The sequence below is a fragment of the Danio aesculapii genome, chromosome 19, assembly GCF_903798145.1.
Source record: "Danio aesculapii chromosome 19, fDanAes4.1, whole genome shotgun sequence".
In the NCBI taxonomy this organism is placed as follows: domain Eukaryota; kingdom Metazoa; phylum Chordata; class Actinopteri; order Cypriniformes; family Danionidae; genus Danio; species Danio aesculapii.
This window is the reverse complement of record NC_079453.1, coordinates 3571964-3590848: the sequence shown is the minus strand read 5'-3', so window position 1 is coordinate 3590848 and position 18885 is coordinate 3571964. Positions and strand designations below refer to the sequence as shown.

The 18885-nt window shown below is 34.0% G+C and overlaps 2 protein-coding genes across 3 annotated transcripts in view; one reads left to right on the top strand and one right to left on the bottom strand.

Annotated features, from left to right (window-relative positions):
• The window catches only part of hsf1 (heat shock transcription factor 1), a 35518-nt gene extending 21070 nt beyond the window's left edge, over nucleotides 1-14448 (bottom strand). For both annotated transcript variants that reach the window (XM_056479298.1, XM_056479299.1), the window contains exons 1-4: nucleotides 14045-14448; nucleotides 10500-10608; nucleotides 8509-8645; nucleotides 5728-5852 (exon numbers count right to left, since the gene is read on the bottom strand). In XM_056479298.1, the coding sequence (XP_056335273.1) occupies nucleotides 5728-5852; nucleotides 8509-8645; nucleotides 10500-10608; nucleotides 14045-14170 (497 nt within the window). In that variant the 5' untranslated portion in view covers nucleotides 14171-14448. The remainder of the gene's footprint in view (nucleotides 1-5727; nucleotides 5853-8508; nucleotides 8646-10499; nucleotides 10609-14044) is intronic.
• A 376-nt stretch (nucleotides 14449-14824) lies between these two features.
• Nucleotides 14825-18885, top strand: part of bop1 (BOP1 ribosomal biogenesis factor) — a 133657-nt gene continuing 129596 nt past the window's right edge. The window contains exons 1-2 of the mRNA XM_056479333.1: nucleotides 14825-14925; nucleotides 17831-18085. Coding sequence (XP_056335308.1) covers nucleotides 14872-14925; nucleotides 17831-18085 — 309 coding nt within the window. The 5' untranslated portion in view covers nucleotides 14825-14871. The remainder of the gene's footprint in view (nucleotides 14926-17830; nucleotides 18086-18885) is intronic.

The window sequence follows — 18885 nt, the reverse complement described above, 5'->3', positions numbered from 1 at the left end:
TTTGAAACACACGGAGCAAAATAAATGCGGCAGTGACAGGTCAGTGAAAGTTCTGTTCTGGGTGATTGAGCAAGGCCTGCTTCTCCTAAACTCCCCTGACACTGATAAAAAGACATTTTAAGTGTTCGCTCACGCGTCCAACATGAACAGAGACACGCGGCCTATACACAGTCCAGCACAGAGGAAAAAAACACAGGCCAAAACTGAACATCACCATGGCCTAGATGGAAATTCAAACACCACCATGCCAGAGATATTCCTATGAAATACAGAGACAAGCGAAAGGTGACAAAACTCTGTAGGTCACTCAGAGTCATAATGAACAAACTGCAAGTTTGGCCCAAATAAGATACTTAATTGAGGAGATCTAGCCTCAAGTCTACATTATCAAGCTCTTTGCCAAATTTATTTACGTGTTATTTTACAATGCTTGGGTTTATTAAAAAGCTTTTGATAAATCTTTGTCAGAAGGACAGTATCAACATTGACTGTGCCAATTTTGGTCAAAATCAGATGTTCACAGGAGCATGAGTAACACATGCACACCAAATTACGTTCGTGTTCACCTCTGTTAACAGTCTATTCGGTGCTCAAACTAGTTTTGGAAAGCTTTGATTCTCCTGCTTATTTGTTGTCTTGTCTGGTTGAAGGTTTGCAGTTCTGAGAGTATGTTTGGTGTTAATGTCCGTTTGATGAAGATTTTGGAGAGCTTTGATCTCAGTGTTTTGTTGTTGCTTTGTCTGGTTAATTGATTTGGAAAGTTTTGTGAGTTTGTTTGGTGTTAATATTTGTTTGAGGGAGGTTTTGGAGAGCTCAGATTCTCCTGTTTTGTTGTTGTTTTGTCTGGTTTACTGAGTTTTGAGAGTTTGTTTAGTGTTAATGTTTGTTTGATGGAGGTTGTGAAGAGCTCTGATCCTCTCCAAATCAGTTAACCAGGCAAAACAACAAATAAGCAGGGGGTGCTTATTTGTTGTTTTGTCTGGTTTACTGATTTGGAGAGTTTTGAGAGTTCGATGTTAGTATTTGTTTGATGGAGGTTTTGGAGAACTCTTGCTTTGTTGTTGTTTTGTCTAGTAGAGGATTTGGAAAGTTGAGAGTTTTTTTAGTGATAATGTGAGTTTGATGGAGGTTTTGGAGCACTCTGATCCTCCACAGCTGTCTCTATAAACCCCCATTCCATCTGCTGAGGGGTGAGAGGTGGACGACGCTCTTAAAGTGCTTCTTCCTGAATGCTGCTGGTTTACAGGCAAGCACCGCTGGGTTAAACACAGCTGAGGCCTCTCGTGATTTCCAACTCTTACTGCGTCAAACATCTGACGCCTGATATCAACTGCATCTGATCTTCGCAAACAAATGTTAAATCAAACAAGAATGGTATCATCTTATTTTTAAAGTCATTTTACAGGAGGAAAGAAGCTCTGCAAAACCTCAAAACATTAACACCAAACAAACTCTAAAAACTCTACAAATCCTCAATTAGACAAAACAACAACAAAGAAGAGAGAGGAATAGAGATCTCCAAAACCTCTAAACTCACATTAACACTAAACAAACTATCAAAACTTTCCAAATCACCAACCAGACAAAACGAGTATCAGAGCTCTCCAATAACTTTATCAAACAAACATTTACAATATACAAACTCTCCAAATGCTAAACCAGACAAAACAACAACAAAGCAGGAGGATCAGAGCTCTCATAAACTTCAAAAGAAACAAATATTAACATTAAACTATGAAAACTCTGCAAATCCTCAACCAGACAAAACAACAAAAGAGCAGGAGAATCAAAGCTCTCCCAAACCTCAATCAAACAAACATATACACCAAACAAACTCTGAAAACTAGCCAAATCCTCAACAAGACAAAACAACAACAAAGCAGGAGGATCAGAGCTCTCCAAAACCTCTATCAAATAAACATTAAAAACCTAACAAAGTGTCAAAACTCTCCAAATACTCAACCAGACAACACAACATACAGGAGGCGATCAGAGTTCTCCAGAACCTCCATCAAATAAACACTAACAACCAAAGTTTTAAAACTCTCCAAATCCTCAACCAGACAAAGCAAGAACAAAGCAGGATCGTCAAAGCTCTCCAAAACCTCCATCAAACAAGCATCAACACAAAAAGTCTCAAAACTCTCCAAATCCTCAACCAGACAAAGCAAGATTGTGAAAGCTCTCCAAAACCTTCATCAAACAAGCATTCACATCAAACAAACTCTCAAAACTCTCCAAATCCTTGAGCAGACAAAACAACAACAAAACAGGAGGATCAGAGCTCTCCAAAACCTCTATAAAACAAACAATAACACAAAACAAACTCTCCAAATCCTCGACGAGACAAAATAACAACAAAACAGGAGGATCAGAGCTCTCCAAAACCTCTATAAAACAAACATTAACACAAAACAAACTCTCCAAATCCTCAACCAGACAAAACAACAACAAAACAGGTGGATGAGAGCTCTCCAAAAACCTCCAAACAAGCATCAACACGAAATAAACTAAAAACTCTCCAAATCCTCAACCACAACAAAATACAACAATCTTGAAGTACAAAAAATACAGCCATTCAAAGACATTTATAATTTGCCCCAATTGTAAAAGTTCAACTGCATCATAAAACTATTTTTAAAAAATCCATTAAAAACAGCTTGATAAAAAAAATAATAATAAAATTTTAAACCAAAAGAAACATCATAAAGTAAATTAATTAGACATAATGAAATGAATTAAATCGCCAAATGTATTAAAATCATACTCAATAACATGTTGGAACATTTACCTCTGGTTTTAGGCTAGTCCTAAGCTAAATAGCAAGTCTTAACTAAAAACAACTTGCAGTGGCATAACCATAAAATGCCTCAGTGCCATAAAATTGTTTCAACATACAAACCAGTAATGCATTTTTCTAATTCATTTGTACAAAACCAACTTAATTACCCAATTTACTGAAGGCCTAGTCCTGGCTTTCAAAATGATATTCATTTTTTTAACCTGTTCGATAGATTTCAAATGATTTTTGAAGTTCAAATGTTACTAAATTGCAAATAAAAGTAATCAATAACCAATCCTTGAATAAAAATAACAAACTAATTTCAGAGGTGACTATCACATGCTGACATCATCAGTAATATTCAGCCTGTGTGCATGTGTAGCAGCTGAACAGACAAACTCTAACACTGTGCTCAGAACAGCTGCAGAGACGCGTCACACTGGCTGATTTAGAGCCATGACTAACCGGGTTGAAAAAGGTGAAGCATTAATGAGCGACCACAAACCCGGCAGAGATTAGCCCACATTCACATCTCAGCCGTTACACTTTGAACAGCTATTGATGTCCAGACGGCGTAACACTGGATGAGGACTAACTGAACAACTGTCAACAAGCCAACTGTTACATCAGCCAAACACTTCTACTTAGCAGTCAGTTTAGACACTCTCCTAAACCAGAACAGGAAGAGAAAGTAGAACATATTGACTGAATCACCACTGGTCAAAATCAGTTTGGAATAATTAGGGTTTTTTTTTTGTCATTTTTTAATGAAGTCTCTCCTGCTCAATAAGGCTGGATTTATTTGATTGAAAATACTGTATAAAAGCAGCAATATTGTGATGTAAACTCACCGGCCACTTTATTAAGTACAGCAAACGTATACTGGAATGAACCCCCTTTTGCCTTCAGAACTGCCTTAATTCTTTGTGTCATAGATTCAACAAGGTACTGGAAATATTCTCAGAGATTTTTTCAATATTGACATGATAGCATCACACACTTGTTGCTGATTCTCCCGTTCCATCACATCCCAAAGGTGCTCTTTTGGTTTGAGATCTGGTGACTATGGAGGCCATTTGAGTACAGTGAACTCATTGTCATGTTCAAGAAACTAGTCTGAGATGATTTAGGTTTTATGACATGGCGCATTATCCTGCTGGAAGTAGCCATCAGAAGATGCGTACACTGTGGTCATAAAGGGATGGACATGGTCAGCAACAATACTCAGGTAGGCTGTGGCGTTGACACGATGCCTAATTGGTACTAATGAGCCCAAAGTGTGGCAAGAAAAAATCCCCCACATCATTACACCACCAACACTAGCCTGAACCGTTAATACAAAGAGGATGGATCCATGCTTTCATGTGGTTGACGGCAATTTCTGACCCGACCATCTGAATGTCGCAGCAGAAAGAGACTCATCAGACCAGGCAACGTTTCTCCAATCTTCTGTTGTGCAGTTTTGGTGAGCCTGTGTGAATTGTAGCCTCAGTTTCTTGTTCTTAGCTGACAGGAGTGGCACCCGCTTTGGTCTTCCGCTGCTGTAGCCCATTCGCCGCAAGGTTGGACGTGTTGTGTGTTCAGAGATGCTCTTCTGCAGACCTCGGTTGCAACGAGTGCTTATTTGAGTTACTGTTGCCTTTCTATCAGCTGTAACCAGTCTGGCCATTCTCCTCTGACCTCTGGCATCAACAAGGCATTTGCGCCCACAGAACTGACCCTCAGTGGATATTTTCTCTTTTTCGGACCATTCTCTGCAAACCCAGATCAGCAGTTTCTGAAATACTCAGACCAGCCCGTCTGGCACCAACAACCATGCCAGGTTCAAAGTCACTTAAATCACCTTTCTTCCTCATTCTGATGCTTGGTTTAAACTGCAGCAGATCGTCTAGACCATGTCTACATGCATAAATTCGTTAACAAGCAGTTGGACCAGTGCACCTAATAAAGTGGCTGGTGATTATTATTATAATTCAAAATAAAATAGTTTTCTCTTTAAAAATATATTGAAAAGTAATTAATTATCGTAATATTGTGTGTTCAATTTTCTCTTTAATTTTAATCTTCTCTTTAATTGTTACATCTCCAACACGGGGAGAATATGCAAATTCCACACAGAAATGCCCACTGGCCCAATGGGACTTGAACCAGCGACCTTCTTGCTGTGAGGTGACAGTGTTAACCATTGAGCCACCGTGTATGAGTGTGTGTAAATGTAGGAGTATATAGGTGTTACCCAGTACTGGGTTGCGGCTGTGTAAAACATGCTGGATAAGTTGGCGGTTCATTCTGCTGTGGCGACCCCTGATAAATAAGGGACTAAGCCGAAGGAAAATTAATGGATTGTCGGCACCAATGGCGTAGTGGTTAGTGTGTTGACACATCCTGGTGCGCAAAGCGATCAGAGTTCAATTGCCGCCATGAGGCCCTATGCCAATTCCTTCCTTTCTCTGCACATTACTGTCTATACTCTCTACTGTCCTATAAAATTATAGGTAAAAACCCTGACAAATGTCGTCAAGGGTTGCCGGTTTTCTAACTTTCTTAAAAATATCTTCTTTTGGGTTCAACAAAAGAAAAGACAACTCTTTACAAATTTGGAAAAAGTGAAGGGAGAAGAAATGATGACAGATTACACTTCTTTTGAGTGAACAAATCCTTTTCATCATGCTGAAAATTTTGATTTAAATAAAAAATAAATTACATTAAACACTATAATGGAAAAAAGTTTTTTTTTTATTTGTAAAAATATTTAACACTACCATTTATACTGTATTTTAATCAGAAAATGGTTACTGATTTTCCAACATTCTTCAAAATATCATCTTTTGGGTTCAAGGAAAGAAAAAAAAAAACTTGTAACAAAGTTGGAAACAGTGAAGAGTGAGCAAACGATGACAGAATATTTATTTTTTCAGAATATTCACTGACTTCTCATGACTTACTGTTTGAGGGTGCTGATTTTGGAGTCTATGGACTCCTGCTTGCCCTTCATGTGCTGGACATCTGAGATCATTTTAGACACGTCGTCCGTGCTAAACTTGTAGTCCTCATGTTTAATATTCGACACCTGCAGACGGACACAATGAAAATGTCAGAGATGGACGTGTGTGCGTGTGTGTGTGTGTGTGTGTATGACCCCTTTCTGAACCCTCACGCAATGGAAAGCATGTGCTAATGGTTTGATTTCCGCCCTGAGCTGGACATTTGGACAGAGCGGCAGAGGAAAGACTATAAATCGGAGAACTGGAAAGTGTTGATGGAGCACCAGAGCGACGCCAGATTAAGTGCCCCAGAACCTCAGTCTCTAATCCACACTCAGTCTCCAGCTGGCTTCAGCTCAGACCTGCTGATTATCGCAATCTGTCACTGAGCCAAAGGGGGGAAAGAGGGACACCAGGAGTCAAATTGGCCCGAGGAAACCCGGCAGAGCACATGGAAACCATTGATTGCAAAAAAAATAAATAAAAAAATATAACTTAGGCTGGTTAGCCATCATCTCATCTCTGAAAATTATTTAAAAGGAAAAATCGAAGTTGCAGATCTCAAAACAGAATTTGAAGGGCTCGAAAATGTTTTGGTTAAATCATGCTTTCCATTAATTAAATGTACATCTAACTTTCTAAAAATCAAAACATTTAAGATGATAATAACTGTGAAAATGTATCTGTAAAATAATAAAAAGAAATTGACAAATATTAATAGAATATAAATTACATCAACATGGTGTCATGTAAGAAAACATTTCTATAACGTGTGTGTGTGTGTGTGTATATTACATACATACATACATACATATATATATATACACATATATATATATATATAGTGATATTATAAGGACATCAAATTTACCTTTCTGAATGTTATGAAGTAGGGCTGTCAATTAAATTAAATTAGTCTGTAATTAATCCAACGATTTTGACTAATAAATTAAAAACATGAAATTATAAAAATATATAATGCATAATATATTAACTGTATACATTTAAAAGTGAAAATTTTGTCATAAATATTTAAATATTTTAAAAAATTTTGTCATAAATATTTATATGTCAAAAAAATTTATCATTTTTAAATGCCTTGAATGGCGTCTCTGGTGACCTGTTATTTGTTTAGATGAAATTTTATTAAACTTATTTATGCCTTTTTGTGAGTATGTATATTACAATTGTTAACATAAATATAAATACTCACAAAAATGCATAAATAAGTCAAATAAAATTGAATATAAATAAATAACAGGTCACCAGAGACATCATATAGGGTATATTATTTAGCAAAATAATTTATGATTTTCAAAAACCTTACAAGACGTATCTGGTGAATATTCATTAATTATTTTATTTTTTTATTTATTGATTTATTTATTTATATTACATTTTATTTGACTTATTTATGCCTTTTTGTGAGTATTTATATTGCAATTGTTTACATAAATATAAATACTCACAAAAATGCATAAATAAGTCAAATCATAAATTATTTAGCTAAATACTATACCCTTTATGATGTCTCTGGTGACCTGTTATTTATTTATATTAAATTTAATTTGACTTATTTCTGCATTTGTGTGAGCACTTATATTAAAATTGATCAAATAAATATAAATACTCAAATATCTGCATAACACAGACAAATAAAATGTAAAATAAATAAATAAATGGTCCCCAGATACATCTTATAAGACATTACAAAATTATTAATTATTTTGTCAAATAATATACATTTTATGTTGTCTCTGGTGACCGATTATTTATTTATATTACATTTTATTTGACTTATTTATGCATTTTTGTGAGTATTCATATTGCAATTGTTAAAATAAATAAAAATATTCACAAAAACGCATAAGTAAAATGAAATGTAATATGAATAAATAAACAAATGGTCACCAGTTACGTCTTATAAGATATTTCCAAAATTATAAATTATTTTGCTAAATAAAATACCTTATATGACGTCACTGTTGACCTGTTATTTAATTATATTACATTTTATTTTACTTATGCAGTTTTGTGAGTATTTATATTAAAAAAAAGTTATGAATATTTACAAAAATGCATAAATAAGTAAAATAAAATGTAATATAAATAAACAAACAAATAAATAAATGGTCACCAGAGTCGTCATATAAGGCATTTCAAAATAATAAATGTTGTAATTTTTTTTATTATTTATTAAATTTGCTAATATTTTATTAATCAGAACATTACATCATAATATCAGAAAATGGCAAATGCATCAGTAAAATTCATCCAGAATATATAAAAATAGGCCTCGCAACTAGATAAACACCAACAGCATAAACTACACATACTGAGCTGGCATCCAGTAAGAAAAGTCTATTAATCCTAACTTATTAAATTTCTCCCAGTGGAAGAATGTAATTGTCAAATGTTGATCTAAAAAGCGGAACACTGCAGGCTTCAAAGCCAAACAAGAACAGCAGGGGAAACCCCCCAAAAACCCCTATCAGCTGAGAGCGCATTACAGGTCTGACATCATAACAGCGTCCTAAATCAACTTCAGCCTCAATGTAAGCTGCTTTGGATTTAAAAAGCCCCTCTGAAATACAGACTAATTATAAAAACCAGGAGGGCACTTAAAACTCAAGGTGACTGAGGGTCTAATAAACGTCCTGCACATATATTCCCCATTTTAATAAGATGTTTTATGATGTGCAGATGTAATTGTCTGGTTAAATCAGATGAGAACACACTCACCGTGGTCACCTTCCTCTTAATATTCTCCAGAAGATGCTCCTGTCCCCGGATGAAATAGGGATGCTGGAACTCTGTGTCATCTTTCTCCGGTTTTACCAGCCCTCCCTGCTCAATGTGGACCACTTTCCGAAAACCATCTGTAAGAAAGGCATTGAAACACAGTTGAAGTCAGAATTATTAGCCCCCTGTATATTTTCTTTCCCTGTATATTTTAATTTCTGTTTAACGGAGAGAAGATTTTTCCAACACATTTCTAAACACAATAAGTTCACCAACTAATTTCTTTTATCTTTGCCATAATGACAATAGTTGACTAGAAGATACTAGTATTCAGCTTAGTGACATTTAAAGGCTAATAACTAGGCTAATTGGGCAAGTTAGGGTAATTAGGCAAGACATTGCATAACGATGGTTTGTTCTTTAGAGAATTTTAAAATATTGATAATAATATTGACATAAAATGGTTTTAAAAACTTAATTTTATGCTTTTATTTTAACTGAATAAAACAAATAAGACTTTCTCTAGAATAAAAAATATTATAGGAAATAATAATAATAGTCCTTGCTCTGTTAAACATCAAGAAAGCATTTGAAAATTCAGAGGAGGGTGAATAATTTTGAATTTTGAAAAACGTTAGCATAATGTTCATAATGTTAACTCCTTTGACCAATCAATTTGAGTACTTATTTACTTAAATATTACTGCTAAATAATAAATAAATAAATAAAACTACAATTATAGTTGAATAAATGTGCAAGTTGCTAAACCTTGACAATTAGGAAGATCATAAAAAAGTATAATTATTGTTATAAAATATCTCTCTGCAGTGAAATGTGGTCAGCATTAATATCACAGAACTTCATAAATAAAATGTATGATTATTTTACTTTAATTAAACCTCTAAGTTAAATCAAATGTGAAAAACTGGACATTAAAATCATGAAACTCTGTATATAAAAGGTATTAAAATTATAAAAAAATACTTTACGCTCATAAATGTGACCTACTATTAATATCATGTCAGTAAATAATATTTTACTAGATATTTTTTAAGATACTAGTATTCAGCTTAAAGTGACATTATTAGCTATTGTATAACGATGGTTTGTTCTGTAGACTATCGAAGAAATATAGCTTAAAGGGGCTAATAATAGACCTTAAAATGGTTAAAAAAAAAATTTTTAACTACTTTTATTCTAGATGAAATAAAACAAATAAGACTTTCTCCAGAAGAAAAAATATTATCAGACATACTGTGAAAATTTCCTTGCTCTGTTAAACATCATTTGGGAAATATTTAAAAAAGAAAAAAAATTATAATCAAAAGGGGGCTAATAATTCTGACTTTCATTCACATTTTAAGCTACAAAATAAGACAATCAGAAATAATTAACATCAAATTTTTATAAATAAAAGGTGTGATAATTATGATGATGATGATGATGATCATATATAGGCAGCATCAGTGTCATAATACACTGCAAATAAAATGTACATTGTTATTATCACAACATTATATTTCTAAGCTACAAAATGCGGACAACCAGAAAAAAATATTATGAAATTCCAAAAAATAAAAAGTGTGATTATTATGATTATCATTAAATGTATAGGCAGCATTAGTGTCATAAAACGAATGTAAATAAAATACATATTTATATTATAACAACATATTTCAAAGCTACACAATGTGGACAACCGGGGATAAATATCTATGGTATTGGGAATTATTAATAACATCAGTACTGCTTCACTTAAAATACACACAATCCAAAAACTTTCACATTTTCCAACAAAACACAAATCAAAAAATCTTTCATGTTAACATTTATATGAGCCTAAACATTTATTCGACACATTCAGCTTTTGTTACAGTAAATATTACCCATAAAACATATCATCCACATTATTCCTCATCTTAGTCTGTTATTAACGTCTATAAGATCATCAAAATGATTAAACAGACTTATCATATTTCTCCTATACTTACACATATTGAGCTGGCGGACAAAACTGGCCATGTTATTGTGCTTGAAGTATTTCGGCAGAACTTCTTTGGAAAACCTGCCCTGGTCGAAAACGTGGAAACTGGTGCCATTCTGAAAACACATGCAAACAGTTTCAGTAAACACAGACACACACTAGTGGTAGACTAACAAAATGGAGTTGGTTTTATATTTGCACATTTAGACTTTCCTATTCCTATCCATATAATTTCAGAAAATAATTCTTTGCTAATCCTAAAAAGGGAAAATCATATTAGCAGTCAATGACTATCAAAGCACAACATTGTTCACAGTCTGTTAAATAGTGCCAATGTTGTTTTAAACTCATATTCAAATGCTATTTCAGACCAAATATATAAAAGTAGCATGGTAAACAATATGGGGACCGTGTCACAAGTTGACATTTAGTCAATGAATGAATGTGTGAATATAAAAACAACTTCACCTCAATGTCCGTCTTCGGTCTGTCAGCTTAAACGAAGTCAAGCAGCCAGCAGCCAAATCCACTTATAATAGTCCAGAATTAGACAGCTGACAAATACTGTTAATTCAATACTTTACAACTTCTCCTGAGTTTATTTAGCTTCTCGTTTATTTAGGTTTAGGCCTGCGGGGTTAGCTATCACCCTACATTTTAAGTTCAACGACTTGTAAATTACATTTGATAAACAGTTTGTCAAAATGAGTTCAGGATTGGACAAAAAGAATCGTATTAAATGTGGTCAAAAAAAAAATCCCATCTGTGGGATTGTGACTGTTTGACACAGATATTGAGGTAACGTCGGCTTTGTATTCTCACATTTATTAATTGTTGAGCAAAGTGACAACTTGTGACACGGTCCCGTTATTTTTCACCAAGCTACTATTATAAATTCGGTATGAAATCCCATGTAAATATGACTTCAGAACAACATTAGCATCATTTAATTGACATACTTTGTAGCTAATACAATTAATATGCTAATATAAATGAATAGTTTTCTGAAATTATATTTAAGGAGAAAGTCTGAATGTGTGAATATAAAACCAACTTTACCTCAATGAAACCCTGTCAGTGAGATCGTGACTGCTAAGAACATTTTACACAGGTTTTACCATACCTTTTCATAATAAAAGCCAAACAAAAACAAACAAAGTGTTTTTGAGGTAAAATTGATTTTATATTCGCTCATTCGTTCATTTATGAACTAAGTGACAACTTGTGACATGGTCCCTACATTGTTTACCATGCTACTTTTCTATATTAAGTTTGAAATTGCATTTAAGTATGACTTAAAAAGGAAATTAGCACTATTTAACAGTGAAAAGTTGGATTTTTGATTGTCATTGGCTGCTAATATGATTTCTCCATTTAGAATTGGCAAAGAATACTTTTCTGAAATTATATTAAGGAGAAAGTCTTAATGAGTGAATATAAAACCAACTTTACCTCAATAAAACCCTGTCAGTGGGATTGTGACTGTTAAGAGCTCAAATATAAACTAAAAGACAGCTCTCTAAATAACTACATTTAGGCCCATTTACACAGGTTTTACCATATCTATTCATAATAAAAGATAAATATTTTGGTAAAACCACAATCCTTGGCCTTCATATCAACAAACGTAGTGTTTATGAGGTAAAGTTGGTTTTATACTCGCACATTCGTTCATTTTTGACAACTTGTCACAACTTGTGACAGTCCCAATATTGTTTACTACGCTACTTTTATATATTCTGTCTGAAAGCGCATGCAAGTAAGACTTTAAAAGAAAATTAGCACTATTTAACTGTAAACACAGTGGTATTTTGATAATCATTGGCTGCTAATATGATTTCCCTATTTAGAATTAGCAAATAACACATTTCTGAAATTATATTATTAAGGAGAAAGTCTGAATGTGTGAATATAAAACAAACTTTACCTCAATAAAACCCTGTCAGTGGGATTGTGACTCTTAAGAGTTCAAATATAGACAGCTCTCTGCATACATTTAGGCCCATTTTACACAAGTTTTACCATATTTATTCATAATAAAAGACAAATATTTCAACAAAATCACAATCCTGTGCTTTCATATTAACAAACGTAGTGTTTCATGAGGTAAAGTTGGTTTTATATTCACACATTAGTTCATTTTTGTACTAAGTGACTACTTGTGATACGGTTTGTATATTGTTTACCACGCTACTTTCACATATTCAATCTGAAATCGCATGTAAATATGACTTCAAAACAACCTTAGCGTCATTTAGTTGACATACTTTGTAGCCATTAGCTGCTAATAAGATTTCCCTATTTAGAATTAGCAAAGAATACTTTTCTGATATTATATTATTAAAGAGAAAGTCTGAATGTGTGAATATAAAACCAACTTTACCTCAATAAAACCCTGTCAGTGGGATTGTGACTGCTAAGAGCTCAAATTTAAACTAAAAGACAACTCTCTAAATACATTTAGCCACATTTTACACAGATTTTACTAAATCTATTCATAATAAAAGATAAATATTTCAGTATAATCACAATCCTGTGCCTTTATATCAACAACCGTAGTGTTTATGAGGTAAAGTTGGTTTTATATTCACACATTCATTCATTTTTTTTTAACAAAATGACAACTTCTGACATGATCCCTATATTGTTTACCATGCCACTTTTATATATCCAGTCTGAAATAGCATGCAAGTATGACTTCGAAACAACATTAGCACTATTTAATTGACTGTGAATGGTTTTGTTGTACTTATTCATTGGGTGCTAATAAGATTTCCCCATTTAGAATAACAAAGAATTATTTTCTGAAATTATATTTTTAAGGAGAAAGTCTGAATGAGTGAATATAAAATCAACTTTACCCAAATAAAGAATTGTATTAAATATAAACAGGAAATTTTACAAATACCTGTGAGGATTGGGACTATTAAGAGTTTAAATGTAAACTGAGAAGACAACTCTCTAAAGACATTTAGGCCCATTTTACACAAAATCCCAATCATGTGCCTTTATATCAACAAACATAGTGTTTATGAGGTAAAGTTGGTTTTATATTCGCACATTCGTTCATTTATGAACTAAGTGACAACTTGTGACACGCTTTCTACATTGTTTACCACGCTCCTTGAATATATTCGGGTATTACAAGACTTATTTATAATACAATATTCATTTATTTTCAGTAAAATGACAACCCTGTGTCTTCATATTAACGGACGTACTGTTTAGGCCCAAATTAACGCATTAAATATCTCTTTTAAACAGTATCATACTCCATTTATGAACATTTCTCACACATGTTCTCTCGGGTTATATTTATGTAGAGTATAAGAAGTTCTTAGCTGTATATAACGTTAGGTTTATGTATTTTATTGTTGTTGTTTGTTTATATCTAGCAGCGTGGTCCGCTTGAAACACACAACATTGCGTCCTACTATAATCCTCCCATTAAGACGAATGACAATAAATCTCGACTTGACTTAAATGTAACTATAATCCAGCTCAGCAAACCATCCTCAAACGATCTGAAAGGGAGATCCAGACTGGACTCACAGGGCTCCAGCAGATCAGCGGGTCAGTGTCCGGATCCTCCACCAGCGTCCAGAGTTTGGTCAGAAACGCAGGTACATTGTTCCCAGTGACCACCACTCCTCCGGGCCCCACACTGTGATACTCCATCACGGAGAGTTTAGTGATGATTTCTGACGGTAATCAAAACGCTGTAACGAGTCAGTGACGAAGCGCGGAGTCACACTCGAAGTAAAGCTTTACAGATTAAACCGTTAAAACGAGCAGATTTAATTCTCATCACCCCTCGAAGAGTCCAGATCCTGCTTAAAAAGTGATCGCTACGATTCAATCGAATCGATTTGGTGTTTTAGATGATTCAGAATAAGTGGAAATTTCCATTAAATCCACATCGCGCAGTAACTGCGTAGAAAACAAGAAACGTTGGGAGGCGTCGCGTTGTGATGACGCAAGCGCGACGGGTGTTTAAAAATATAAATTAATATTTTAAAGATTAATATAACTAAAAACGTAAATAAAAACAAATATAATGCTATTTGTAGTACTTTTAATAACTTAAACTTGTTAATTTGTGCAAATTTGAGATTTTAAAAAGGCACGTAGTTTACGTTGAACTTTAACCTTTTGCATCAGACGCAGTTATGTTAAAACGCAATTTAGTCGAATATGTTTTATTTTTAAAAGTCAGTTCATTTGAGTCAAATACGGGCTGAGTACAATTTATAAAAAGTAAGCTGAACAACAAGTAGAATAAATAAATAAATCGAACGCGTCGCTGTTCGACCTTTCACCTCTTTGATTCAAACCCACATGGTCGCAGTTACAGCGTGCGTCCAACTCACAGCAGCACCATGAGCAAATTAAAAAATAAGAAAAGACATTTAGAGGAGAATGAAGACGAACAGGTATGATTCGATGCTGTGTTTATATAGTGTTGTTCTGAAGTACTCAGACTGTAGTTTGACTCAACTCGTTATATAAAAACACGCGTGTTTATATAGCGCGCGGTTGAATTGAGGTGTTCCTACTTGATAAATTTGAGTTTATTAACGGATTTAAACTTATATTATACGATTTATGAGTGCCAATTATGTCTTTTCACACGGCTAAGATGTCGGCCGTGTTTATAAATGTAGTATTGTGTTGTATTGTGTTGTGTTGTTAAAGTAAATAACTGGCAGTCTGAAGTTTGAAAGTATTTGATGTAATATATGTCAAACTAGTAATTTAAAGTCCTTTAACTGCCCGCTCTACCAACTGGTTGACCGTGTTTTTACTGTTTTAAATGATGGTTTACACACACAGCATTGATGGTTTACAAAAAATTCAAACAAACATATCCCTGTTCCACTACTATGCTTGATTTAAGTTTTTATTGTTAAAACAACAACAACAAGAAAGCATATTAAATGAGAATCTGAAATATGTTATGGCATACTTAAAAAAGAAAGATGATTCAGTATTCAAAAGTGTTTTATTTTGAATATGTTGTTAAATAAATTGCTCTTACACTTCATATTTTCAGATTTTTTTATAGTATAATGTATTAATTCTGATACTTTTACCATAAACCGACATATCTAGAGGTTGATATTTTAGAAATTATGGGATGTGTTGATAAAAAAAAAATGCGTGAAGTGTGTTATCTAGCGACATGCAAGAAAATGCAATCCAAAGATGTTTTTCTTGGTGGGGCAGTTAAAGGCTTAAAGCATTTGAGATTATGCTTGTATATGAACTTGATCACTGCAGTTTTAACATATTTCTGTTTAAATATGTATGTCATTATTCAGTAATTGGTGTTTTAACAGTGAATTTGTTTTCACTGAGGTAAAGTAGGTTTTTATATTTGCACATTGTGACTTTCTCTTTAATAATATAATTTTAGAGAAGTGTTCTTTGTCAATGGGGTATATGCGTTTCAGTCAGCCAGACCCAGGGCTTCCGGTTAATTGTCACCCCAAATCAAATTACTTTTATTATCACATCATCAGCAGCACGTCTGCTATGATGAGTGAAAAGCTTAGGTGCTGGCTCCAGGCAGTGCAAAATACAACAACACTGCAAAATACTACAACATACAACAACATACTCACAAACAAAAAAAAACAGGACAATGTAAAATTGGCAGTGTTGACAGCGATATGTACAATGAATAGGTGTTAACATAGTTGTAGGCAGTATTGTTTTTAAGTATGAATTGGATTGGTTAAAGTGCCGTGCATGCTACATATTGATGGTGTGCAGTGAGGGGTATGGAAGAGTTTGTGTGGGGTGTGTTAAGTGTTCACCAGCCTGATAGTCTGAGGGAAGAAACTTTCCTTCAGTTGCCTGGTACGTGAACGGATGCTGCGGAACCGTCTGCCCCATACAAAATAGTCACGTTTAAGATCTGATTTCTTTAAAAATCCGCGATCTTCACTGCCTGGAGGAGATGCTATATTAAGTGAGTCTCAGACCAAGCAAGAAGCACTGCATTAAATAATAATTTTCGGCGCCATTTCATTAAAGAAATGGAAATGAATTTAACCCCAGTGTTTTCAATAGAATTTCTGCGCTTGCCTGCTGTTATTGACTGTGCCTGCAGTCTCTTTTTATGGATGCTTAAGTCTATTTAACAGATTACATTTGAATTACATTACAACATCAATGCTGTAAAAGGAACCTTATGAAATTGAAAATAATCACAAAGTTTTTACCGGAAGTTCATCATTGACTGAAAAACACTAGCTGTGAAGAATGGGAACGAGAGATTGGCATCAAAATTTCGGAAGAGATTTGGCAGAATAGCTTAGAGGGTATTGATAAGCAATCAATCAACACTAGATTATGCTTCATCCAGTTCAAGGTCCTACATAGGCTACATTTCTCCAAAAAGAAATTACATAGGATTTTCCCCAAAATATCTCCTATTTGTTATAAGTGCAAATCAGAAGAAGCTGATTTGGCACATAGTTTTGTATCCTGCCATAAAATACAGGGATTCTGGAATAAGGTTTTTAAAGTGCTTTCAGATGTTCTTGATCAACACGTAGATCCTGACCCAATGCTTATTATATTAGGACATTCTGATTATACTCATACTCATATATTCATTGAGCAGTACACAACAGAAATTCCTTACATATTGTTTGATTACAGCCAAAAAGCTGCTATTATTATACTGGAAAAATATTAGTCCTCCAACTGCTAAACTATGGCTTGAAGAATTGATATCTACTCTGCACTTGGAACGAACCAGATATATTTTAAAAGGCAACATTGGACAATTTCAGAAGATTTGGGGCCCTTTCTTTTGTCACTTCATGGGGAATTCTTCCCCCCCCAAAGCAATGTATTGTAACTAAAAAGTTGTTTTGATTGTCACTGTATTGTATAGTTACAGGCTGGGCTTGGGGTGTTTGTTTTGTTTTCTTTTGTTTTTGTAAATGTGTGCATATCAGAAAAAACTAATCCTGGAATCTGTGATTATTGTAGGCTTATTCAATGACCAAATAAAAAACTTATTTGACAAAAAAAAAACACTAGCTGTGCATAGAGCCCAATCTAAATAGAGAAATACAACATTGTTCACAGTCATATTAATAGTGCTAATGTTGTTTTGAAGTCATACTTGCATGCTATTTTAGACTGAATATGTAAAAGTAACATGATGAACAATATGGGGACCGTGACACTTAGTTCAATAATGAACTAATTTGTTAATATAAAACTAACTTTACCTCAATAACCAACAAGATGCCAAAACTGTCAAAATTAGCAGCCAAATCTGACTTAGCTTAAATTTTTAAATGTTTTTTTCACCCTCAGTTGCCCATCTTTGATAAGGACAGTGGTAAAGATGGTCATCTAGATGATGGAGATGAGGATCAGGCTGATCTGTCAGACAGTGAAGAGAGTGTTTTCTCCGGGCTTGAAGAATCAGGCAGTGATGATGATGATGACGACGATGATGATGAAGAGGAGGAAAAGGATGGTTCTGAGGAAAAGAGCTCTGATGTAGAGGAAGATAAAGCCGATGATGAAGACCTTCAGCTTTCAGCCAAAGATAACGTCAAACCACAGGTACATTGACCTGCATGCTTACAATGCAACTGTGCTTTTTCTGATGATGGTAAAGCGCTGTCCAGGGGTGTTTTACTACTTATAATTTTTTATTAAGCTTCTGCATATAATTAGGCATGAATGTTGAGCCCTTTCATCCCTGACAATATGACTGTATTGTTTCAATTTAGGCCAATGCGAAATACAGGTGTATAGGACATAAAATATTTCGAGTTTGTCCACATTTAACCAATCACAGAGGTAATCAAAAAAGCAGTTTGACAGATTTGCTTTTGTGGTGTAAAAATAGTCGAACAGCCACAAAAGAATCATGAACTGAACTCATTTTTAATCATAATTGGGAAGTGTTGTTGAAGAGCACTAGTCAGACAGGATTTAAAAGGATAGTTGGATTTAAAGGGACAGTTCACCCAAAAATGAAAATGTACTGTTTACTCAGACTTTCGTTCTTCTGTCGTACACAAAAGTAGATGTTTTGAAGAAAGCTGGAAACATGCAACTATTGATTTTCATAGTATTCGTTTTCACTACTAAGGAAGTCACTGGGTGTCCGCTGGATCTTATAAAGTCTTAAAAGGTCTTAAATTTCAAAAGCATAATTTTAGGCCTTAAAAAAACTTCACTTAAATATTATGTTGTGGGTTTTAAATAATTTTAAATTTGTCTTAATTGTTCTTTGTCCATGTAAAGTTTCCCAATCAGGCCAATTCCCAACATTCATTCATTCATTTTCCTTCGACTTAAGGCTGGTTTACACTTCTGCATCGAGTGATCGCTTTGACCCACGGTGCCTGCTTTGT